Source organism: Anomalospiza imberbis, chromosome Z (assembly GCF_031753505.1).
Source record: "Anomalospiza imberbis isolate Cuckoo-Finch-1a 21T00152 chromosome Z, ASM3175350v1, whole genome shotgun sequence".
NCBI lineage: Eukaryota > Metazoa > Chordata > Aves > Passeriformes > Viduidae > Anomalospiza > Anomalospiza imberbis.
In genome coordinates, this window is record NC_089721.1 from 53,692,427 (window position 1) to 53,718,281 (window position 25,855).

The following is a 25,855-nucleotide window of genomic DNA, read 5'->3' on the forward strand; positions in this document are numbered from 1 at the left end:
ACTTGACAATTCTACTTACTCCCCACACACCCTCTATGAACAGTTTAGAGCTTTTGAACAGGTCCCTCCTGTAAAAGGCTGACAGCCTTAGTGAGAACACTGAACAAAAACAAACCAGGGGCTTCACACAGCAAACGGCTGGATCTTTTCTGAGGTATGAGCACACCTGGTCATCCATCACAGCTGACTTTCCTGAGAATGTTTCTGTAAGTGACAAAGGCCTGACGATACATCCACTTTTACATCTTACTGTTTTGAGTCCACCAGTTCATCTCTGCAGTTCAGTTTGACATATAAGCCCAGACTGTCTACAGAATTGCTAGTTATACAGTCCTCCCTGTTACACTTGGATAACAGACTCCAAAGTACCACTTTGGATGGAAGTTAACTTTTTAAGCTGATGCATTATTAGTTTCAGCTCTACTACTAGATCTGCTTTTGTTCTGTTTAGACAGCATGAACTTCAAGATTAATACCAGGTTTAAAATTGTGCTTTGTATTTCATTCTTGTGAACCAGTCCATTCAGACAATCTGCTTACAGTTAGGCTAGCAATGACAGCCATTTTCACCCAATTCAGGAATCAGGATTCTCCTCTGCAAAGAGTCTGTAATCTAAAATCTGTGTCAAAAATAATTAAAGAAAAATAAACTACATATATTGCTTTCCCACCATACCCGAGCTGATGTGGGTAGTACATGAAGACTGCATCTCCTAGAAAAGCACAGCCAACATGACATAGCTGCAACAGAGCTACATTTTGACCACTGTATTTGGTTCTTACAATTTAAGACTTCCCTGATTATGTTTAGCATTCAAATCAGTCAGTCATTCTAGTTAAACCAGCATAAGGTACACTATCATTAGACTTCTTCAAAAGTATAATGCCTTCTGCATTAGTCTTCAGGAAGGAAGAAACTCTCTTCTTTTGCTTTGTAAACTTTAGCTGGGACTCTAGGAAGTCACTACCTCAGCATCATATGCAGGAGGAAAAGAAAAAAGTTTAAAGGAAAAAAAGAGGGGGAAAGGAAGACTAGTCTAAAGAACCATAGTTCAACTGAACACATGCAAATTGGCACTGAGTAATCATTAAAGTTTGAGCATTTGAAGAATGCACTTCTATTACAAAGACTTCTGCCATTTAACCTGGCTTCTACTACAGCAGTAGGTACACTCCTTTCCATTTTAGGCCTCTGGAGGTCCATCTCAAGTAATCAAAATGCACAGCTAGTAACTGATATCTTGCTTTAAGTGTGTGTTAATTGTCTATCTTATAGTCTTCCATCTTAATTTATTTTTCCCTACTGAGACACGCAAGCAGAGTCCATTCCCATCAGAAATGTCTTCAAGTATCCAAACATGACCATCCCACGACAAGAACCTTGGCTGTGTTAGGTTTACCTTTGTAGTTCAGAGACAGAACTGAGATCAGTTTTACTGTTTTTTGAAAGAAAAGATTAGAATGTCTCAGATCTTTTAAAAAGAAGTAACCATCAGTAACTGAAGAGATGAAGAGGAACCCATACTGAGTTTAGTTTTGGCTCCCAAGTGTAGGCTGTCATGAGACACTGCACTGATAAGACATATCATTTGCTACAGGAAGATTTTAGGCAGAATCACTATATTCAGATTAGGAAGACTATTCCCTTTTGATAATTTGTTAAAACAGAAGGCTTTCGGGGATTCCAGTATCTATAATTACAAAAAAAGACAGTCTTAGATTGTCTTGAAACATCTTTTCAGAAAACACTTGAGCCAGTGTATCTGAAACTGCCTTTACCTTCTATACCTCATCTATTTCTAGACAATAAATATATAAAGCATTCAGCAGTCTCCCTACCATACCCTGCATGAGGGAGATTAATAGGAGATTCCGTAATTGCTAACTTGCACATAAACAGATAAAATCCCTTATCTCCTTCATTAACAGCACATCCTTTCATCTCCAGATTTTCTAGAATAAAGGCATCTAAGATATTGGCTTGTTCTGCAGCAGGTTCCACGTCCAGTATTACAGCTACTCATGCTAAGTTTGCTCTTCTGTCTGCAACAAATTCCTGGTAGGAGCAAAGCAGCTTGATTCCCCAGCTGTGACTCACCTTCTGCTACTCAACTGTTATTTACAGCCTTGTAGGCTTCAGGCAGAACTGGCTGCCCGTTAGTGTACCCAAAAATCTGCAGAAACTGAATTGTGATTGTTCCAGCTGTTCAGAGAATCAGACGTGAGAAAACAGTATGGGCACTTAGCACATTACACATGCCTCCACGTTATGCTCTCAAGCTCACTGTCTTTCTTTTCCCTACTGTTCAATAAACATATCAGCTGCCAGTTAGTGGTATCACATGGTTTTGTGAAGTACTTCTTATCTCTGAGACACTCAGCTATTATTCCACTTGAGGCAAGTCCCAGCATAATTAAGGATTTAAACAGCGCTCAACCATAGAGCAACCTAACAATACTTCTCACACAGCCTACTCCTTGCTGAGGGAGGGAGGGAAGGAGAGAGAGCAGAGAAACTTCCACCTCATCACCCACCCCAGATAGGCAAGCTGAAGTATGCTAGTACTGTTGCTATTTCCTGTCAATTCAATTCCTACAGGGTTTTTTAAATGTCTTTGTTCAAAAGGGCAGAAGGCAGTGATCTCACAGGTTTCCTACCTATACACATAAAAAACATATAAGGTAGTACAAATAAGGTGGTCAGACCACCGGTTTCAGCAACAATGGGTGCAGTCATTTAGCTAATCTTATTAGGTAAACTTCTACCTACTGAAAGCATGCAATAGCTACCAAGACAGAGGCTGAGACTTCCAAGTCTGTGCTATTACATGTCAGTGCTATTAAGTGTTAGCACAAGCAGTTTTAAATTACTCTGTAAAACCAGCTCAAAAGGCCATCTTGAAAACAGAGACTAGAACCTGAAGTACCTGTGGCTTTGAAACCCCAGATGTTTTGAAATACTGTTGCATCCTGGGTTTGGGTTCAAATTATGGGTTTTTTCTTTGTTAGTTTTCCAGTTCTCTGTACCCTCATGCATCCCCCAGGTTTTCCCCTACTCCTGCAGTTTCCATGCCCGTCTCCCCATTCTCACGGTCCCACTCACCCCAAAGTCTCGTGTCCGCCCCTGCCGTGTTCCCATTGGTCGCTGTAGTACACGTCATCACCACGATGTCTGTACCCATTGGGCGGGAGGACTCCCCATCCGCCCTGTCCCTCCCCTATTTCATCCCACTCCTTGGCATGCTCGAGGCCATTTGCATCCATGCGAAGCTGGGAGCGGCTGCAGCTTTTCCACCACAGCTCTTGCGGCCAATAAAGCATCCAGCCGCCACACGGACGGATTTGGACGAATTTCCTGCCTCTTTGTTTCTTCCCCCGCGCTGACGGCGAAGCGTGGCCAACAGCAAAAGTGCCGGGGAACTGCGGCGAGCCCCGGCCCCGACAAAAAGCTAAGACGCCCAAGCTGGGCGCTCGAGAGCTGACCAGGGCCGAGAAAAGTAACGCGAAGTCGCGAGTAAATACAGATGTAATAATTGAGCAAACAGATGAAATGTATTCTATTTATGTCACAGCTACTGTAGTCAGCACATTTATTGCCCTGCAGGAGGCTGACAAAGCTCACCTCTCAAGTGTGCCACTCAAGAAAGGTTTACGCTTCCTAACTAGTGAGGAACGGGAAGCTAAAGAGAATGAAGTACTGCTTTTTAAATCTAGACACATAGCATCCAAATATTACCCTTGGAAGACAGATGCACAACTGTCCTTAACACCATATTCTTGCTGACTACCTACCGGAATAAGATGCGTTGGCTGAGACTCTTCCAGCTTGTTTCTCAACCAGTCGAAGTCTTGGTACCGCCGACGGACAGAATACTCTGGCAAATCAAACTCTGCTCGTGTGGTCTGGAAAAGAACAGGATATACTTAGTGTCCAGCAACGCCTGTCACTTCAGAGCTTAGCAGCAAATAGCTGCTTAGCAGCAGTACAGCCAGACAAGCCTTGCAGGGGTGTGCAAAATTTTGCAGTCAGCATGAGAGAAAGATCCTCTGGTCTTTCAAGCAGTGGAAAAGCAGCAATATGAAAAATGATTGCTTAGAGCTGATGTGTTAAGATCTATTTGTAGCTCATTACATGCTCCATTCTCATCATGGTAGAAGCCTGTAGAGCAGAAGAAGCACTGTGCACCACATTACTCTCTTGGCAGTTAAAAGATTGCAAAGACTGTATGAGATATTCATTGTGAGGACAAGACTATTTTAACCATCAAGAATTAAAAGTAAAGGTGTTTACTGACTTGTTTACTCTATGACATGCACTATCCACAGGTGAAAAAGTGTTTCACCACTGTCCTGTATTCTAAGACTGATAGGCTTATCACACTCCAAGGCCAAAAGATGAGAACATAAGCCACGGCGAGGTTTGATGGACTATTTTTGACTTTCAAAATGAAGAAACAAGTCTGTTTATTTGTATGCCCGATTAGATATATTAGTATATTAAATTAAACCTTTTAAATTTTCCTTCTTTAGGGCAAGGTCATTACAAGTTTAAGAGGAAAAAAATATGCATGCAGATAAACTGCTGGCAAGTGTTTTATCCAGTCTTTGAAGAGTCCATAATCTGAAAGGTTGACTCTATGGGGCTGCTTGCGCAGCACATACTGCAACTGCCTAAAAGCACTCATGAGACTGCGTATCAACTAAGAGTTTCTGCTGAAGAGCCTGGCACTGTAGCAGCCCTGACTGGAAGGTAGATTGCCCTTGTAGTTATGTCCCTCTGAGAAGCACAGGCAGCTATACTTAAGTTACTTTTAGCATTATGATCACCTTGCAATGAATGGCTTGCAGTGCCAGCACACTACATGCCTGCAGCCAGGCATCAAACCCAGTGCATTCTGGGGAATACACCGGCATCCCCAGCTTTGAACTGGCATCAAGTCCAACACCTGGTTGCTTTGCTAGTCCCAACCAGTATAAGCCTTTAAATGTAATCCACCTCTTCACTTGCTCTCTGGATGACTCTTAACTCTTCAGTTGCTGCATTTTACTCCCACCAGTCACCACTGGGGATCCTGTAAAAGTTCTACATATGAAATCTCTTGCTAGGGTGAAGTCAGGCTAGGAGCCTTAACATGGTATCAACAGCAGAGTAGGTCTAGGATACTGTAAGGACATTGTAAGCAGCAAGCTGATGTGTTATTACCTATGAAATGGTTTGGCTTCTAGTAACGGAAAGCACAGACAGACAGAAAATAAAATCAGGATCAACTCCTCCCTTCTTTGACCGGCTAGCCATGGTAAGCAATATAGAGGTTAGTCCATGGACTAACATAACGAAGCCTCATGAATTGGAGCAGTTGTGTTTGTAGATGAGGGACTACCAAGACCCCAGTATCCACTGCAGATCTGTGCTTTACTCAGCTACACACGTCAGAATAACACCAGCTTATTTAACATCAAAGAGTGCCATACTATAAATGTGACTTCTGAGACTTCATTTGAATAATTTTCACTTGTTTTGAGTATCAGAATGAATGGTTTTATTCCAGAAATTAAAAAAAGGGGTGGGGCAAGTAATAACTCAAAAGAAGGCAGGGCTTCTTTGAACTGGCTGTTACTGCCTAACAGCATTTTAAGAGATCAGATAGTGTGTGAATGAGAGTAATCAGAATGGCTACATACTACAATGTCTTATCGTGTAGCATGAGAATGAAGGTAAAGTCTCCCATCTGTTAGCACTGAGAAGCTTATTAAACACTATACTGCTAACAGTTAAGGAAAACCATATAGGACTGTCTAGGAGTTGGAAAGCAGGGTTAAGTCCCAGTACACAAACCATACATTAGCTACCATTCACCTCTAGCAAACTGCTCGTTGGCTTTACTTCACAAGCAGAAGTGCGAAGTTTACCATATATCACTTTCTTCCTCTGAGATGAAAATGCAGCAGCAACATTTCAGTGTTTACTGCATAGGTTATGAAATCTAGATAGCAAATAAGATTTTCAAAGACTATTTGGGCAGAACATAAAGGCTCTAAAAGGTTTTAATGAAACCTCAATAACACTGAAAGAATTTGGGTCTCAAATCAAACTGTTCATTAGTTTAGCACAAGTTATTTTTTCTGGATTGTACATAAGAGGAAGGAGGATCTTGCACTGTCCAAGAAGTACTGAGGAACACATTCACTGAGGTATCTCGGGGTGTAGCTGCAGTGGAGCTGCAGGTTGAGCTCAGGCTGGGGGAGCCCAGATAAAGAGGCCATGAAGAGCCGACCCTGGGCACAACAAGGGCCCAGGGACCTGTGCCAAGCCAGGGGACACTGAGACATGGCAGGAGCCGACGATCCCAGACCTTCCCATGCTTAGACTGGTGAGGGGATAAAAGCCCAGGGGATCCTTTGTTCTGGGTTCCTCCTCAGAGACACCAGCCTGAGCTGTTAGTTTGTTATTGCACTGTGATGAAATTGTTTTAAGGATCAGGACGCCTGAGACTGCTATGGGAAACCTAGGGACAGAAACCTGGTGGGATTGTGTGAGTTAGGAGATAACTGGGAAGGGGCCTTGGTTCCAGCTCAGGTGGTGTAATAGTGACTGCCAGAGTGGCTCCTGCATGGTCAGGCAGGGAAGTTTCCAGAACAGACAAGTAAAGCACCTATGTTTTCGACACAGTTAAATTCCTCTTGCTTTCTCAGTAGGAATCATAAATCTCTTCTTGCAAGGACATGTGTCTCTTCCAAAGGAACCTGAGAAACTTACATGGCAGATCTCAATCTCCCAAAAAATAACAGGTAAGACATTTCCAGGAACTTACTGAAAATTCCAGCACAGTTCCACTCAGTCAGCACTGCAGCACTCTGGGATCAGTTTTACTTTCTGGAAAGCAGGCAGAGTTACAGACAATTTTACCTTAATTGCTGGACTGGTTTTGACTAGAGGTAGTATTAAGGCAATCACCAAGTCTTGGTCTTGCATAAGATTCTTGTCTTCCTTGGAAGGAGTTAGCAGCCAAACCTGAAGCTAGCCTGTGATGACTATATGAAAGTACTTCTGCACCCTAGTTCTACTCTCTAACTCACTAGATTTGATTGCAGATTCCCTTACATGTTACTATTTAAGTTTGAGGCAAAATCTTCAACTAGGAAAAGAGAAAAATGACAGAGAGGGGGAAGGGAAGAAGGCTGGTGTTCTTAGCACTCCAGTATTCTTTTAGCCTCAAACAGTTTCGCCTGTTTGAAAAAGACTTCATATCACTTTTACCTGCTCCTCTCTAGGAAATCAAGCTGTTTCATGCGTTCAAGTAATCTCATGGAAGCATGAGGAGAAGGACAGGAAAGTGAAAAAAAGACCTCCACTTCAGTACTGACTGGTTTGAAACTCTCCCTTCAAGCCTGCAGAGCAACTGCATGACACTGAGGATTGGCACTGAGCTGTTCAGACCTCCACGGGAAAAGGCACAGAAGAAGGCCTTGCCATCCTAGAAAGTACAATGAAAATTAAGTTAGAAGTCCACTTACTTATGTTTTCTCAGGAGAGATAACTATGAGATAACATATGGCCATGATTTACTTTCCCCTTTCTTCCTAAAAAAGAACTCTGTTTGGTAAAATCTCCCTAAAATGCACATCCATCTATGTGAAGGACACAAAGACACTTCAATCATCACAGTCAAGACCCCTTAAGTTCCAGCATAACTTTCACCCACCATTTGGTTTCACTAGCCCCCCTGTGTAAGGAAACTGCTTACTAACTTGCATTAGTAACTGCATTAGCAAGATGAACACAGGGTATGAGAGAATCAAGGGAGTCAGTACTGAATCACTGTCTTATTAGCTGGAGAATTACCATTACATTATTTAAACGTGTTTATCCACAAGACAGGCTAGGGAATGCTACCTGGCTCTTACTTGGGAGCTGTGAAAACAGGTACACAAGCAGGATCAATTAAACTCTTAAGTTTTCCTTTGCAAGCCAATGTTTTGACCCTTCCTCAGTCACCACCACCTGCTGACAAAGGTATGAGAAGATGAAAAGCCTGGGGCATACTGCAAGACTTTTTTTTTTTTTTTTTTCCTGTTAGAATGAAGGACCTGCAAAAATAAAGAGGAAAAAAAAACCCACACAACACAAATGAGACTGTGGTCAGTCTACACTCCTCCCTACGGTGGTATTCAGCCACAACCACACATTACAGCATTAGCAACTCCCCACTTTCCCTAGTGATGCTGTTTTTCAGTCTTCAAAATAACTCACTCTATGACCTATGTTTATCCAAACCTTTGAGGTTCCAGAAGCACTCTCCAGTAGAGAAGAAAAAAATTCTAGCCATTCCTGCCTCTTCATTCAGAGGCACCAGAGAGACCCTTTAGATGTCTTAAACTTCTTTCCTGCAAGGCTGCAAGGGAGGTGTTGCAAAAGCTCCTCATTTCACTCCATGGATCATTCCTGTGCAGCTTTTCTGACATGTTGAATTACTACCTGCAGATACAATGGCTAATTGGCAATAAGCTTGTCATCAAAGACAGCTTGTTTGTAGGGCAAGAATGGGTTAGACCATTAATACTGTTAGTCTTGAACAATGGCATATAGTCCTAGAGGTTCTGACCCTAGAGATTAACCCAAAGTTTCCAAGAATAATAAAACTAAAGAGATGATGATTTCATGGTGATTCAGAAGAACAACTTACTCAGTTTCATAATTGCATTGCAATGGTATGATATAGCAAATTAATGTGCTACAATGAGATCTAAAATAAATCAAGCATAAACAGACAGATAGGTAGATACCAAAATCAGAAGTACAGAATTATTTTTTAAATAGGAAAAGAGACACTGCTTGGTAATACTTCTGATCTAAATATGGTAAAGACTTCGGCCATGTTTCAGAGTTCTGCTTTAAAAAAAAAAGGAACCAACCCTTGAACATTAGGATTGCCAAGCATAGGAACAGTATTAGGGTGCCACTATATAGAAATATTTTATATTGACAGTATAATTTGAGTCTTAGTTTAAGAGAGAAACAACATTAGCCAATTTCAGCCATTTCTCTATGGAAAGCTGCAATTTATTTTGTGTCTCCTATTCCTTCGGATCAAGTAATAGCTGAAGGTTAAGCTGCTCCAAGTAAAAAAAGATACAGTGTTTCCTGCAAGATTAAGACTCTTGGAGTTAAAATGAATGACAGAACTGCGTTAAATGTGCAGGAAGAGATAGTTACTATTTTAGAGACACTCCATTTTCTCCTGTGCAGTCTGAAAGTGAAACTTTGAAATGGACATTTGGAAAAAAATTATCTGTGGACTGTAAAGGTTCCTTATCTCCAAGGAAAATATTTGCTCCAGTACATACTGCCATCTAAGTGGGCTGGAGGAATGTTAGTCTTTCTGAACAAGTATATCAACTATATACTTGTATATCAAGTGTATATCAAGTATATTACTAGTAAAGTTAGTGAACACCTTTTCCTTAGGTAACTACAAGTGCCCAAAGCAGATGTCAACATCATCTAGGAGTGAGGTCATTATAATAAGAATGAGATAGTTAAGAGGAATCAATATTTCAGTTGTGAATGTGGTGGACTTTCCAGATCACTTTTCATATTAATATATGTAGATTATATTCATGATTGAACTACAATAGATGCTGAAAAAATCTCCAGCTGCTTTTGGTTGACAGCAGCATTCTTAGGCTATTTCATTTTATTATCAGCTGTAGAGCTATCTGAACCAGCAACTGCATGAAAGCTAGTTTACAAATGAGGATCAAGACTATGATTTTAGAGAATAACAGAGGAAATGTAGTAAACACCCAGCAACAAGCTTAAAACATTTCAGAAAAGAATAGACACAAAAAGTGAGATGATTAACAGTGAATCAGTAACAAGGCACATTCCCCTTAATGGAACTCAAACCAAGTAAGTGTCAGATTACTTAAATGAACAAACTGTGAAGTTAATGTAAGAAACTGGCCTTGCAAGTTTACAAACAGTTCCATTTAGGAATTAGGAAGAAAAAAAAACACCTAAGTTGACATGTTAAAAGCTTTTTCCACAATTTCAGGCACTGAAGTAACAGTTCTGCTAAGAAAAGTCACATCTTCAACACATTCACAAGGTACCAAAAGACACTAAGTTCTTGTCCTTAAGATAGGACAACTGTGCAAGATGTGAATATCCAGCATGCCCTAAAGTTAATCCACAAAGAAGGAAGTACTAGGAAAGTGAATATTGCTTTATACCTTTGTTGTAACTCTGTATGTAACATATGTCTCCATTGTGTACACATGTTTTTTGGGATCATCAACAGTAACAAAGAGATCTCTAGTTTCCACATCCAAGTCATCATCCAGCTGCAGTCTGTTGAGGAGAGATGAGGAGGAGGCTGGGCTAGAAGTGTCCACAGGTGTGCCATTGGGCAGGCTGAGATCCTGTATTGGAGAGGGAAAAAAAAAAAAGGGAAGTTTTTAATAAGCTTAACAGATTCAAGGTAAGGCATAGTATTTTCAAAGACACCACAGACAAGCTTCTCTGATACCTTACAAGGGTTATTTGTTTCAGCACCTCCAAGGATCACCCTTTTCCAGTACACCTGGGCAACACACTAAAGTCTTCGAGCATTAAGCTGAGGAGAAAGCACATTATAACTATACCTCCCCTAAGTACAGCACAACCTGCTTTCAATTCATAAGAAAGGACAGCATTGCTGAACCAACAGTTCTTGGTGAGATTGAGCCAACCTAGACTGAAAACAAAAAAGCTAGGCAAATCAAGAGACCTACTTATAACACAGGTTTCAGGCAAAATGGCAACGGTTGGAAGGCTGTGATGGTTTCAGTTGTCTGGAATGCAGTAAGCTTTCACCTCTGGAGACTCCTATGGCGGAGGAAGGAGCAAAACTTTTATCAGAGGCCTCCCACCCAGTCCATTAACTTCCATCCATGTTGACAGCAGCCAGAGTCTGAATTGCCATCACTGCACTACAGAACAATCACAGATCCTACTCTCCCGCACAGGTGTCTAGGCACACCTCTCTGTTGGAGTCCTAAAGCAAATGAAAACACTACTTTTTCCTTGGAGAGGTCCTCATTCCCATTCTCCTAAGCCTAACAGAGTCATCCAGCTCCTAGAGAAGACAGAGGCCAAAAGATCCAGCAAGTTGCTATTTTAGGGAGAAAAACATAGCAAATCAATTTAATAGCTAACTTGGTACACCCACACACCTTCAAATCTCACACTTCAATATAAACCAACTAATAGTAGTAGTATTACTCCATAATAGTAGTTATTGCACTTGCATAAATATCACAGCAACTTAACATGTTCTTTGCTCTGGTTTTGTAGCAAAGGTAGCTGACAGTGTGTGACAAGTTGTACATAGAAAGTCCTAAGGCTCAATGGACCTTCTTTTCAGAGAAGACAGGAGGGTTTTTTGTTTGCATCTTTTTAATAGTAGCACAGGAATAGATTTATCCACAGAGTGATTTCCCTTGTTGCTAAAGAGAAACATCACTACAGCTAAGCACCACATTAACTAGAAGTGTTTTAGTTACACAGTTACTTCCTAGACCCAACTTAACAAAACTTTAAGTGGTTAGATAAAACATGTCATCTTAGCAAGGCAATCACATGTCAATGAGACCTCCTCTGTTCATCAATGCTCCTTTAACCAAAGGTAAATAATCACAGGCAAGAGTTTTGAGGTAAAGTTACTTACAAAGGTCAGCTTTTGAAAATGGCTAAAAACACAGCTAAGTTTCTACTTGTCATTGTCACAAACCCATCATGGGAGTAGTGGAATTTCATAAAGAGCCATCTGTCTGTTGCAGTACTGTAGAACCATGGCAGCATCACTCTTCATCTGGAGGGCTGCCTTATGAAGTAGAGAAAATAATTGTTTACCCTAGACATTTTGGGAAAGGGGTAATCTAAACTATTGTCTACTAACTGAGGTTAGATATGTTCCCTCAGCTAATGTACAGAAGCAGCTGACAACAAACAGATGGTTTCGGATTTAACTGGCAGGTGAGCAAGACAGGAAGGCAGGCACTCAAATGCTCTCAAGAGGGCAAAAGAGCAGGAAGAGCAAGGCACAGCTTGTCATCTGAGACATGAGGTAGACACCTCAAACTACACAAGCATCTGGTTCAGACTCAGCATAGGAGGAACATGTACAACAGGAGGAAGCAATGGCACAATAACTCAGTAGAAAAGAAGTTCTGTTGAAATGACACACACAGAATAAGCAGTAGACAGGATAAGGTTAACAACAGGAGATGGCTTCAGAAAATCTGCAGTTCAGCTAGACAAGAGAATTTGGCTGAGCAGAGTAAAAAGCAAAGCAAACCCTGGGATACCACAGTAGCTGGAGACAAATCTGTTTCTGTTTCCAAAGGAAAAGACAGCTCATCATTGCTCATGTGCATTAAGCATTAACGTACAAGTTGTGCTAGAACTGCAGCCAGTCATATTCTAAGCTTCCAGTACAATTAACTTGCAGAAACAGCTTAAGCCTGGTTCCAAAGGAGATATCAAAAGCTTGTAATAAAACTTTTCAAAAGAAAGCTTAAAACATATGATGGAATCTGCTTAAAATATGAGCATCTAGAAAAAGAACCAAAGATGGACCTTGCAGTCAGTTAGCTGTTAGCTGGTTAGCATGAAGTTAGCACTTCCCTCACTAATTCTCTTGGGAAGTAACATCATCATATGAGTATGTCTTGCACATTTTCAGCAGCACAGAAGTCTGTGAAGGTTTGAATTTGCTTCATTGCACTTCTTGCAGTCATGGGTCCTGTGGAATGTCTCGGGTGTTAGAGGCTGTGATAGTTCTATCTTGGATGAAACACTCCAGACCTACATCAAGTAAAGCTTCTGTACCAGCAGTAGTTCAGATCAGCAGGGCTGCTAGCTGTGGTGGTGGGGAAAGGAGAGATGATGTATTAGTGTGCTGTACTGCCTCATCTGCAGGATCCTCCTCTGGCACAGACAGTTGGCATCATAGCCTGCTACCTGGCTCCTTTTCAGTAGATGAAAGCCAAGTTAGAAGCTACCTATTTCTCCTCCTGAAAGGGTGGAACCTCCTAGCTAAGTGCACTAGAAACAACACATAGCTGCTGAACTCTTGTTTAACAGTAGGCAGGATCAGTTTTGCTGAAGTCTTACACTATTGCTAGAAAGAGGCAAGAGGCAGGCTTTTAAGTATGACAGCAAGATACCTCAGGTTGTAATCTTACCAGCAGAGCACCTCTCTAACCTCTCTATCACATTAATTGCCCCACCTTTCTTCCATGGAACTTTTTTTTTTTTTTTTTTCCCCTGGTGTTCGAGAAACGAGACTGAACCATTTGTGTTAGTCTCCTTTCACCACAGAAAGGAGTATGTCCTGCAGAACCTAGTGGGAAAGAAGATATGCAGCCACCTGTGTTTCTACCTGTTGGTATAACTATCATACCCACAAGCATCTGAAATACTAGCTAGTATTATCCAATTTATATAAACAAGCTAGCAAGCTGTGTCTGACTTCAGTGCACCAAGTAGCAGCCCATCCACGTTTTAAGTACCTCTCACAGGTACTGTTATTAGAGACCCGCACAGTCCAAGTCACAGCTTGTCACCACAAGCAAGGTGACAATGCTTACAAAGCCTTTTGTCAAAGCACCTGTTACTCACAGTAGTCAGTCTGCCATAAAGCTGAGCAGTCCCACAGCAGAGAGAAGGGGAGGCTGCTCCTCATTAGCCAGGCAAGGTTGCGTGGAGGACATGTTTTGTCAAGACATTCTTCACTTCTTAGCAGGCATCCATAAAGATTTTCTGAAGTTTCAAAGCTTTTTCTAAAGTAAAGGGTAAAGATCCTTAGTCTCTGTCCCTCGCTGCCTCAGGAGAGTCTCAACAGCTTTGTCATCTGTTGAAGTAGGTCAGGTGAAGATGTAGCAAGGCCTGGATCACAACCTATAGTAGATACACTGTGATATTTGGACTTTCAGGTTCATGAGCTACTGGTTCTTGCACACAGTTGTGAAACAACCACAAGGCAGGCTCTTCATGAATTCCTATGAAGTTCCTAGAATTCCTCAAGACACCTGGATAAGACACCTGGATACAGAAGTCAGACGATTTTAGCAGCACATGTTTAGTATCCTACAGCGCCAGGCAAGTAGGACTGGAAATGCCTGTGTTGGAAATGCAACCTGACAACTATGCAGTCTGCTATCTTGTAAGGCTGCTTCACATTAGTTTGCTAACTCCTGCTCTTTAAACACCTTGACTAGTCAGCCTGCCCAGAAACAGATACTAAATCTATCAAGAAGTTCACTTCATCCAAACATAAAATTCAACTGAATTTTTTAAACTAGAAGTCTGCATGTGAGATTTAAAACAAGTTGGGAAGTTTCCAGCTGCTGTCATCTTCTCCCAGGAGATTTTCCATAACTCCATTTACAGAGCAGATTGGATCCACACGAAGTAGAAACTTCTGGAGCTTGGTATTCAGTCTTCTGCATGGCAGCCTCCCCCCATGGAGTAGCTTGCCAGAGAAAGTATCCAGGACTCAACCCTTGAGAGTCTAAATTCCTATCGGTATTGTTTTATTGTGAAGACCATGGAGTCTTCTGCTGAGTTACAGGCAATTAGTTAATATTACAGTTTCCAGAAAGTGAATGCTAGTTTTCACCTATCCTGCCTGAGCAAGTGTACAGATTAACCAGATAGCTTTGCTGTCAAAGCAGCAGTCCATGAGGAAGCAGAAGATGTGGTTCAGCCAGGTCTTCCAAGCACGAATAAACTCACCTCTGCAAAGAGTTACCCTGAACCCACGTGATGCTGTGGGCACACTGCTCCCATTCAACAAGTATTGTGTGACACTAAGAGACATTTAGAAATGTTGCTGTTTAGAGCCAAGAGGTGCACTTAACCCTAAATACCCCTGCATAACTTAGGGACCTGAGACCCAGGCCTATACTGCTTTTAGAAGCCCATTGCTTCACTTCCAAAATTCAGAGTGCTGTACATTTTCTCCTTCTGTTTTAAGGTGTTCCATTGCTTTTTGTCATTCATTTCACAGAGACACAATGACAGACAGAGCCATGTTAAGCAGACAACAATTTCACACAATTATAGCTGGGTTTTGGAACACTCTTATCTCCATACCTTCAGTTCACAACAGTAAGTCATAGGAGAATGGCAGCCAGTGACTGGAAAACTGAAGTGGTTTAGAAATAAACATTCCTGAGGGCACTATAAAAGCTTACATAAATTTGGCTTTCAAAGACCTTTTCATAACACTCCTTGTCTCATCCCAGCAAGTTTTGAATGCAGGTATTTTTTGTATAGGTCAGCTCCATGTAGAAAGAAAAAACACTTCTGCATCCTTAGTACACCTAGATTAGCTCATCTGTGCACAGTATTCTATTAGAAGACCCACCTTTTTAGTGAAATTTCAGTCTATACAAGACTATTATTCAATACCAGCTAGATACAGAACAACAGAAGAAAATACATTTACTTCCCCTTTATGTATGTTCAGGTTCCTTCTCTATCAGGCAGCAGCATCAGATATTGTTTATTAGAGGTTACTTCTGTTTCTTCATATGTCTGAGATAGTACATGTCCCAGCCTCTGGTATTTTCTTTTGAGCAGTTAATTTAAGGCACCAAAGTGGGCAGAGAAGGGAGAATGCTGTGGACACAGAAGGGATGGAAAGAACAAGGCAGTCATGCTCAACTGGGTTTAAAAAAAATAAAAAATCCCCACAGTTAAATGCCAGAACCTCTGTTCATTTTCAGGAAGAACGATGCTCCTACACTGATCCACAAATAAGACAGTGCTAAGTTGTTGTTTGACAAGAACTGAAGAACTCTGATAATCGATTTCTAGTCTAGACCTACCCTCCTGGAAAAGGGTAAGTGGTTACATGTGCCAGCTCCTGATCTCCTTCTCCAGTAATGGGAAGGGATAATACAGTTTATATGGATGTACTCTCAAGGAACAAGATGATACTTTCCAAAGAGATCAGTGGTTTCCATTATAATAATAATCTAAAATCAGACTGTAAGGTTGAGGCCATTTTAAGAGCAATATAGAGTAAGTACAAATCAGAAGGAATTTCTCTTGCTCTTAAAATGTGTCAGTAGAGGGAAAATGATGGGCTGCTGAGGACCCAAGCCAAATTTAACTTCTTAGCTGTGAAGGGCATTATGAACCAAGTCTGTGGGCTCTGCAGGGTCAGGCAGAAAGCACCCAATTTAACAGGTCCATGCCTCATCTCTAAAGTTTCAGCAGTACAACTGGTATTTTGTCCATATTATACATGAAGATGGACATGCTGCTGGCCAAAACTAGAGGTCGGTAATGCCTCTCTGATAACATATTTAAGAACAAAATCAATATAAAGGGCTCACAGTTCTTCTTCTAGTCAGAGAATAGAAACAGGTGAGAACATGTGAGGGAAACCACATGGAGACACAAAGGTCAGTGGAGAAGGAAGAGGAGGTGCCAGGATTCCTCTGCAGGCCGTGGTGAGACTGTGGTGAAGCAGCTGCGCCCCTGCAGCCCGTGGGGATCCACAGGGGATGCAGAGATCCACCCAGAGCCCATGGAGGAGCTGCCCATGCCAGAGCAGGTGGATGCCTGGAGGAGGCTATGATCCAGCGGGAGACACAGTGGAGAGAGAGGGGGCCCTTGTCCCAGACTGGAGCAACCTGGGTCCTTGTCCCAGACTGGAGCAGCCTGGGTCCTTGTCCCAGACTGGAGCAGCCGGGGTCCTTGTCCCAGACTGGAGCAGCCGGGGTCCTTGAAGGACTGCACCCCGTGGAAAAGGTGACCCATGCTGCAGCAGTTTTGGGAGGATTGTCTGCCTGTGGGGGGAGGTCATGTTGCAGCAGGTGCAGTATGGCTGCTGCTCGTGAGAATGGACCCATGCTGGAGAAGTTCTCAGAGAACTGTCTCCCATGGGAGGGACCCCACAGCCTCACAGGGCAAGGACTCGTCTCCCAGAGCAGTGGAAGAAAATCTCAGTGATGAACTGACCAAAACCCCCACGCCCTGTCAGTGGGAAAGAGGAAGGGGCTAGGGGAAAAAAGGTGTTTTAAGGGCTTACTTTACTTCTCACTGTCCTCCTCTGATTCTGTTAATCATAAATTCACTTTGTAACTTAAGTTGAGCCTGTTTTGCCCTTTAAGTGTTTTCTCCTGGTCCTTATCTCAATTCATGAACCCTTCATTAATTTTTCTTTCTCTCCACAGCCCAGCTATGGCAGGTGAGGGTGAACGAACAGCTTTCATGGGTGCCTGGCACTGGGCCAGTATCAAACCATGACAACTTGAGATCTACAGACTAATCTATCTAGAGAAACACCTTTTAGTTAATGGTGTAGGGTTATCACAGCCACAAAGGCATATAAACACATGGCTTCAAGTGAAGTATACTGATCAGGCTAGTCAGCACACTGTCATAATACAAATTGTGAAGAGGTCAAGATGATCACTTGCAATAAATAGCATTGATTAAAGGTCCACAGATTTTCTGGGCAACAATACAAAACCCACAACTTCATCTTGTCAGTATTCAAAATTTTCACTCAATTTGCCTTATTCTAGCACCTAAAAACCTAAAGCAAAGGTTCCACCCAGAAAATCATGGTTTTCTATCATCTGGGTAGTCTATCACTACCAGATACCACTGCTTTCGCCACAGTTAGCTCAAAGTGCCTGCTGCAAATACCATCTGCACCAGTGACAGGGAGGAGGCTTCCCAGCCCCTGAGCAACACCTGTGTGCAAAGCATCCCTTTTCAAGGAACACACAGAACCATTCAAGCTTACTGGAAAAGTGAGGAAAACTATACAGAGAAACTTTAAGGTAGTGGAGCTTCTTCAGACTTAAATTCAGCGTAAAGTCAAAGCACAGATTGATAATCATGACAAAAGCATGTCCTTCAGTGCTGTAAGCCTCCCATCACTAATAACACTATAGATCACTGCACTAATAATACTATCAATCACTCTAAGACAGGAAGCGAGGTTGTCATTCTCATAAGTCTGCTCTCCATAATTTGAGGCATGATCTACAAGCAAGTTTACATTTTATATTCTCTACATTTTCCTGCAAACCAGAGTACTACACATTTTTCCCACATCTTTGCTCCCATACACTTGTGTAATAGTTGTCTTCAACCAAGATACCTAAAACGACAAAGGAGAAACCCATCTTTAAGGGTTACAGACACCAGCACTTTCACTTCCAAAGCAGCATGTCACCTATTGTGTATCGCTTCACAGAAGTGGCAATGTAGAAGCTCTGAATGCGGCTCTAAGATAATAATGCTCTCTAACAGGATTTATGCTTTCAGGACCACTCTGATCACAGCTCTTGGTTAAACTCTTTCCTTGCCTGTTATATGAACTCTGGATTATTGTCTCAATTTTCAGAACCATTTCAGCAAGTTTCACTAACCAGTATCACTTAAGTGCTTACTCTGATAAAATACCTCTTGATTTCAGTGAAATACCTGGTGGAGAATCAACAGTTTTGGTATTGTAACATCACCTACAGATGAAGGTGACTTCTCTTTCCATCCCTTGACCTACCCAATTTATAAAGTAGAATTCATCCCATAAATTCACCTGCCAAAACACAGAATCACAGAATAGGTAACTTTGGAAGGAATCACATTGGGTCATCTGGCCCAACCTCCCTACTCAAGCAGAATTAACCTAGAGCATGTTGCACAGGATCGCACCCAGACAGTTCTTCAATATCTCTAGTGAGAATACACCTCTCTGAGCAGCCTGTTCAATGTTCCATCTCTTGCACAGTAAAGCTCTTCCTCATATTTAGCAGGAACTTCTTGTGCATGTGTCTGCTTCACTAGTCGTTTGTCCTATGGCTTGGCATCACTGGGAGGAGCCATCCTCTTGACACTCTCCCTTCAGATACTCGTAAGCATTGATGAGATCCTCTCAGCTGTCTCTTCTAAAGGCTGAAAAGCTCCAGGTCCATCAGCCTTTCCTCACTAAGAGAGATGCTCCATTCCCTTAATCCTCTTTGATGCCTTCTGCTGGACCTGCTCCAGGAGTTCCATGTCTTTCCTGTACTGAGGAGCCCAGAAATAGATACAGCATTCCAGGTGAAGCCACACCAGAGCTAAGCAGAGGGGCAGGATCACTTCTCTGGACCTGCTGGCAATGCTCTTCATAATGCAGCCCAGGATACCACTGCCCTTCTTGGCCACCAGGGCACTGCTGGCTCATGGAGACCTTGTTGCTCACCAGGACCCCCAGCTTTTCTCCACAGAGCTGCTTCCCAGCAGGTCACCCCCAGCCTGTGCTGCTGCCTGGGGTTGTTCCTCCCCATGTGCAGGATCCTGCATTTGCCTTTGCTGAATTTCAGAAGGTTCCTCTGTGCCCAGCTCTCCAGGCTGTTGAGGTGCTTCTGAAGGGCTGCACAGCCCTCTGGGGTATCAGCCACTCCTCCCAGCTTTGTGTTGTCAGTGAAATTGCTGAGGAGGCCTCTGTCCCTTCATCCAAGTCATTGATGGATAAATTAAACAAGACTGGGCCCACTATTGGTGTGAGACACCACTAGGGACAGGCCTCCAACTAGGGCCAGTGCCACTGATTATGGCTCTGGGATCTGCTGTTCAGCTGGCTCTCAATCCACCTCCCTGTCCACTCATCCAGTCCACTCTCCCGGAGCTTGCCTATGAGGATGTTTTAAGAGACGGTGCTGGAAGCCTTTCTGAAGACAACATCCACTGCTCTCCCCTCACCCATCCAACAGAGAGGTGTTTCTTCACAGCAGGAAATCAGGCTGGTCAAGCATAATTTCCCTTTAGTGAATGCACGCTGACTACTCCTGATCACCTTTTCATCCTCTCTGTAGATAAAGCCTGCTACCAGAATTCATTGCTCCATCACCCTTCCAGGGACTGAGGTGAGGCTGAGTAGTCAGTAGTTCCCTCTGGGTATTCCTTCCTGCCCTTTTTGAAGGCCTTTTAAGCTGGGATGGCAATGGAAATGATCACTCATTAAAATAATTGCAGCTTACTAGAGTTTTTTTTCCCATCTTCAGCTGGTAGTTGAATTGATAGCAGCTGGTAGCTAGTAGCTACCTTGCTGTCAGTTATTGCCCTTAGTAACTGGAAAGAAACGGTTCCCCCTTGTTTTTCAATAATTCATTAAGAGTAACTTTACACAGATTTTACTTCACAGTTATAGATGCCATGGTGGAGTTCAGACCTTTTCTTACCATTACGTCCTAGTGATGCAAGCAGTTTTTGCCAGCCACGAGAACTTGGAAATTTCAGTTGCACCGGCATCCACGCTCAGGCAGTCAACTCAGTCATAACTTAAAGAGTTAGTACAGCTGAGCATTTAAGATCTTGCTCACAGTCAGCAGAAAACATGCCTCAGCAAAGTTATTTCTGAGAAATACACAAGATAAAATGCCATTTTTAATTGACTTATTAAAAGTCTTCCACAGACTGAAAGCACATGCAAGTTACAATCTGAAATATACAATTCAGGTGTGGCAAGTAGATTTTCTTGCAGTGGCACTAAGTCCACTGCACCAAAAGAGCTGCCTGCCTTGTCTCCTGACCTACTTTACAGAAAGTAGTCTCCCAACTCAGAGCTGGAGCAGACTGGCTTATGTGACAGCCAGACCATCTGTTTAAGATACCACAATGCTAGAAGACACCAGGACAACAGTTTGCACATAAATCTAGGTACTGAGGTCTCCCAGACAGGCATGTTAATAGCAAACCTTTGTTCTTTATTCTCTGCCCCTCCCACCATTAATTACAGGGACATGCTTCCAGAGGCACTGATAGCAGGAGGAGGTCCCCATACAACTGTAGTAAGAGAACTTCGTTATCTAAGTGGTTTATTCCTTCCTATCCATGAATGAGCTCGGAAAGCATTCAGCTGCTTGGGTTAGTTTAAGGCACTCCAGCACAGGCAGCTCTGAGGATTCCTTCTCACCATCAAGTATATCTTTTTCCACCATGGCTGACAAGTTACTGCCAAGACTCGTCCTTCTGAAACCCGTCTGAAGAACCAAGTTCCTCTATGTATGCTCTGAATATGTTTCCAACACTCTATCTCATTATGTATGAAGCAATCCTCTCAAAAGATTAAGAAAGCTGTGCAACACTGAATTCAGCCTCGAAGTATACACCTCTCCCTCCATTAAGTAAGAACCACAAAGTAATAATACTGTTGTACAGTAGAAGCTATGTTTAGCTTTACCAGGAGAGATTGAAAAAGTAATGGTAATAAAATAGTTATGCTGACTCAAGTGTTTGTTCCAACTTGCTAGCTATCCTTCATCTTGTTCAAAAAAGAAGTGAATTGCCAATTCAGGAAACTCGCTGTAGTTGTTTCATAGACACCACTGAGTTTTACAACAGTACTAGAGCATCTGTGGTGTAAGATACCATGAAAGTACCATTTCCCATTTCTAAAAGTGAAGGCAACTGTAAGCAAGAGCACCTTCATTAAGGACCTAAATGATGGAACAGGGTACATCCTCAGCAAGCGTACTGAGAGTACACAACTGTATAGAATTCTTGATCAGATGTTTGTGCTGTCATTCAGGAAGACCTAACAGGCTGGAGAAATGGGCTGTGGGATACTTCAAAAAATTCGATATGAGGAAACACAAAGTCCTGCACCTATCAGGAGCAACCCCATCCAGCAGTGTGTGCTGGAGGCTGATTGATTGAAAAGCAGTTTGGCATAGGGAATGAAAAAAAACCCCACAGACAGCGATGGAAAAATTGACCAAGAGCCAACAACATGCCTCAAGGCAAAGAAGGAAAATAGCCTGGAGATAATAATGCTCAGGGAATCTTATCAATAAGGGTAAATATTTGATGGAAGCCTGTACAGAAGGAAGTAACAGACTCTTTTTAGTGAAAATTGAAATACTGGAAGTTTCACTTTAAACATGAGAAAGATATTTTACTTTGTGGGTGACTGGATGCAGGAACAGGATGCCTAAAGAGCTGTTCAAAAAAAAAAACAACTTCATAGCATCCTGGGCAGCCTGGCCTATCTGAGCCAAAAGGTTGGACAAGACAATATGCAGAAGTGCCTTCTAGCTTCAACTTCCCTGTGACTGTCATTTTTACATCCTGTAGATAGGAGCAGAGATCAACCCATCCATACTGAGACTGTTTCCCAAGTTCACCAGTTTTAGTTTGACTTTCTACAGTCTTCAATCTCTCCCACAACTGAGAATTTACCTCCAGCTTCCTTTAATACATGGTGCCAGTTTAAGTTCTCATCTAGTCAGAGAAGGAAGAAATTTGTAGAAGCTCACGCAGATCTATTTCAAGTTTTCAGATTATATTGCAAACTGTCTTCATCTGTAGGTGGATAAAGTTAAGAGCAATAATTATAAAATAGCAACCAAGGAGGCTGGAAGTACAGCTTCAAACTTCCAGTATATTTTTTGGAATTGGAGAGGTGCCAGGCTCCCTTTCAAAGTAAGTGCTATGTAACAGCACTCCAGCAAACACAGAGTATATTTGATCCGGTGCTAATAAAAAGTCTAGGAATTCACCAGGGTGGTAACTTGGAAGCAGAGGAGCATGCAAACAATAGTTTTCAGTTGGTAACCAGAAGTTTGCAGTAGGAGTTTTAAAGTCCATCTCCATGAACTAGCAAATTCAAGGTATGAATTCATTGCAAGCCTGGTATCCCACATCAGCTCTGGTATCTGCTTGATATACTACCTGTAAAACAGCCTCCAAGCTCCCATCAGCTGTACAAAGTTAACAGAGGCAAAAGAAGGTAGGCAGAGCTTACAAGAATAAAAGCCAAGAAAGTTACAGGTAGCTGGCCACAAGTACAGTAACAGCAGTCAGAAATGTCTGAAAAAGGACAAGGGAACCTGAGTCCTAGGGCAGGTGGGATATTCTGCCAGATCGGTCCGTGTCTCACAAACGGGATGGGACCCTGACTGGTTGCAGACTTAGGAATTATTATCTGTCCGTATGATACAATCAAAAAGCAAGAGACACAGAGAAATAACAACATCCATGCAAATCCAGATCAGAGACCAGATGGCAGCCCATGCAAAGCCTTTTTCTACATATTCTTTGAACCAATAGCTTAAAAGAAAAGGTGTAAAGTCATTATACTCTAACCAATAAGAAAAGGACCCACGTGGGTTTAACATTAACAAAAGAACTTCTATGAACCTCAAACAATACACAATAATTCATTATTTAAGATTGAAATTTTTTCTATCTTTGCAAAGCATACATCTAGGACTTTTCACATCTTGAACTATCAATAAGTTCTTGTTCTTTCTTGTTCCTTATGATAAATATAAGTGTATTCACTTGGTTCTTAAATTCCTAGCTTCCCATGAGAAGGTTTTGAAATTTCCCAGCTTTTCTCATCATTATGTCTACTTTCTAGGGCTTTTTTGCAGTTTCTGAAGTCTTTTTCCTTTTTATATTCCTACAATTCCCTCTCTCTTTTTCAACCCTAAATAAACCATCTTTGACTTGTCACTTATTTACCACCTTGAGTTACATAGCTTCAATACTGTATATATCTCTTACCCTAGGAAAAAAATGTTATAAACTTTCTATATGAAGGCACTTTTTTTTTGTTTACTTTAAGCTCTATCACTTTAAGTTAAAGCATTATCAATGCTGTGTAAAATCAGGTTTAGTATCTGCATCAGGTTTTGACAAATCTCGACCTTTCCAAGGTCTTAATTAAAAGGCTAAATTTGTGAGTGACTCTAAGTCAATTGCATCTGTGAGGTTTTGTGAACTTCCTGCAGTTCTCCTTTCTGCATTATTCTCTTGAACAACAAAAACTTCTTTGATGAGTCTGTCCGTAATTTGTCGTGAACAATGAAGTGCACAAGGTATTATCATCAGTATCAATACCACAGCTATCAACAAGATTCCACCTAACTTGCAAAGTTGCCTCAACCAAGGAGCCAAGTCCCACCCATAGAACAAATTGTCTAAACAGATTTCCTTGTTTTTAATCTCATATGTCAAGTCTTTAAGCTTTTGTATACTTTTGTGAATGGATTCAGAATGATCAGACAAATTCATGCAACACATTCCCTCGAATTCCTCACAACCATGTCCGCGGGCCAGTAAAAGAAAATCAACTGCTGCCCGATTTTGGAGCATGGCCTGTTGGACACTGCTGACATTAGTCAGCATGTCACGGAGTGACATTAGTTTGCTTGCTCAGCCAACATCCAAGCCTATCTATTTGTCTCAATGCTGCTTCTGAAGAAATTCCAGGTAAAGGAAGCTTGCTGAAATCCTTTGTGCCTTTTTCCATAGCAAGAATAGCCAACACCACCATGTTAGGAAGATACTCTTAGATTATACAAGTCTAGAGGGACCACAGCTAGACAACAGCGGAACTAAGCCATACAGAACACTTCCTTTCTAACTCTGCAGAGCCTGGCATTTCCAAATCTTAGCAGCAGCCTACTAAATCTGCACAGCCTCAGAGGGGCTGAATCCAAGTTTTCATGCAGCAAAGTATCGTCTATTTCTCACCTATGCTCTAAACTCAGTAACCTATTAATACTACCTTTTCTCCTCATTGCCAAAGCATTTGTCCTGGTGCACAGAGCAGATTTGCTATCGAAGGTGACAAACTTGAGCACTGGAGTCAAGTAGTCACGTGCAAGAACAACTTCCTTCTTTTTTAAAAAAGGCAGAGAGAAATACAGACATTGCTCCACATCTTGCCCTCCTCATCAGTGGATCTGCTCTAAAAACGAGATCTCAATTAGCTTGTACATGTCCCAAAAGCTAAACCAGCAAGGCCTCAGTTTTACAGCTAATTCTACAACTAACCCTGCCATGCAACTTGAGGAATTGTTTTCTTCTGCATGTTTCTTCCCTAACCTGATGTTAAAAAAACTCCAACCAAATAAAAGGGAAAAAAACACAAGAAACATGGTAGCACCCAGCTTCAGCTTTCACTGTCTCCTCATCTGAAAGCTAGCAAGGGTGAAGGAAGAATAAACTCAAAGACACACATGGTGCTCAGGCATCAGTGCAGTATTTTAAGCAATTAGACTTCAGGGGAACAGAAGGATCCTTACAGAAATACACAGTCGATATATAAATGCTTTAGAAACAAGAATCTACAACTCAAGTGTTTCATGCCTCCTGAAGCATGACTGTAGAAGTCAAGTACTTAGCTAAAATGTTTTTTTCGTTTAAGAGATAAGATGCTGTGAAAAGTCAAGGTGTCCTGGTTCCTAAAGCTATTGTCCACTACAAATCAGGATAAAGACTTCACGTAAGAAAAGTTCTGCAGCCCACTTCCTAAGATTCAGAAAACTTGAGACTAGTCTACTTAGATGGCCTTGGTAAACAGCACAAAAGATTTTCCTTCCCTTTCCAATGACCTACTGCTCTAGTAGCATTAGCCACTGTTCTTGAACAGCAGCCTAAGGTTTATGAGACATTAAAGTTACACAGGATCTGAAATACTACATTATTCCCATATTTGAATCTAAATCTAAAAGGAGACATGAAGGCAGGTGTTCCTGTCCCCTAGGTTTCTCTGACTCTGGATAAAGTGGTCTTCTTTCTCAATGGATCAAAAAAAAAAAAACAAAGTTAGAAAAGGATGCTTTAAAGAATACAAAGCAGTGATGGCAGAGGTTTAGCCACTTCTATGCTATAGATCATTGGCAATAAAAATTGAAGCACTTTATGGGTAAAAAACCTCCCTTTACTTCTGAGCTTTTTCCACTTAGAGCATTTCGGTCTTAGGTACTTGTAGCTTGCAGCAGATTTTAGGAAGTATTTGCTCAAAGAAAACATGAGGACCCCAGAAAAGCAAGTTTTCTCGACTTCATG

At 41.8% G+C, this 25,855-nt stretch overlaps 1 protein-coding gene across 1 annotated transcript in view; it reads right to left on the reverse strand.

Moving 5' to 3' along the window:
- Positions 1–25,855, reverse strand: part of SNX30 (sorting nexin family member 30) — a 50,299-nt gene that overhangs the window by 21,614 nt on the left and 2,830 nt on the right. Inside the window, exons 2-3 of the mRNA XM_068175894.1 lie at positions 10,234–10,422; positions 3,793–3,903 (exon numbers count right to left, since the gene is read on the reverse strand). Of these exons, the coding sequence (XP_068031995.1) occupies positions 3,793–3,903; positions 10,234–10,422 (300 nt within the window). The remainder of the gene's footprint in view (positions 1–3,792; positions 3,904–10,233; positions 10,423–25,855) is intronic.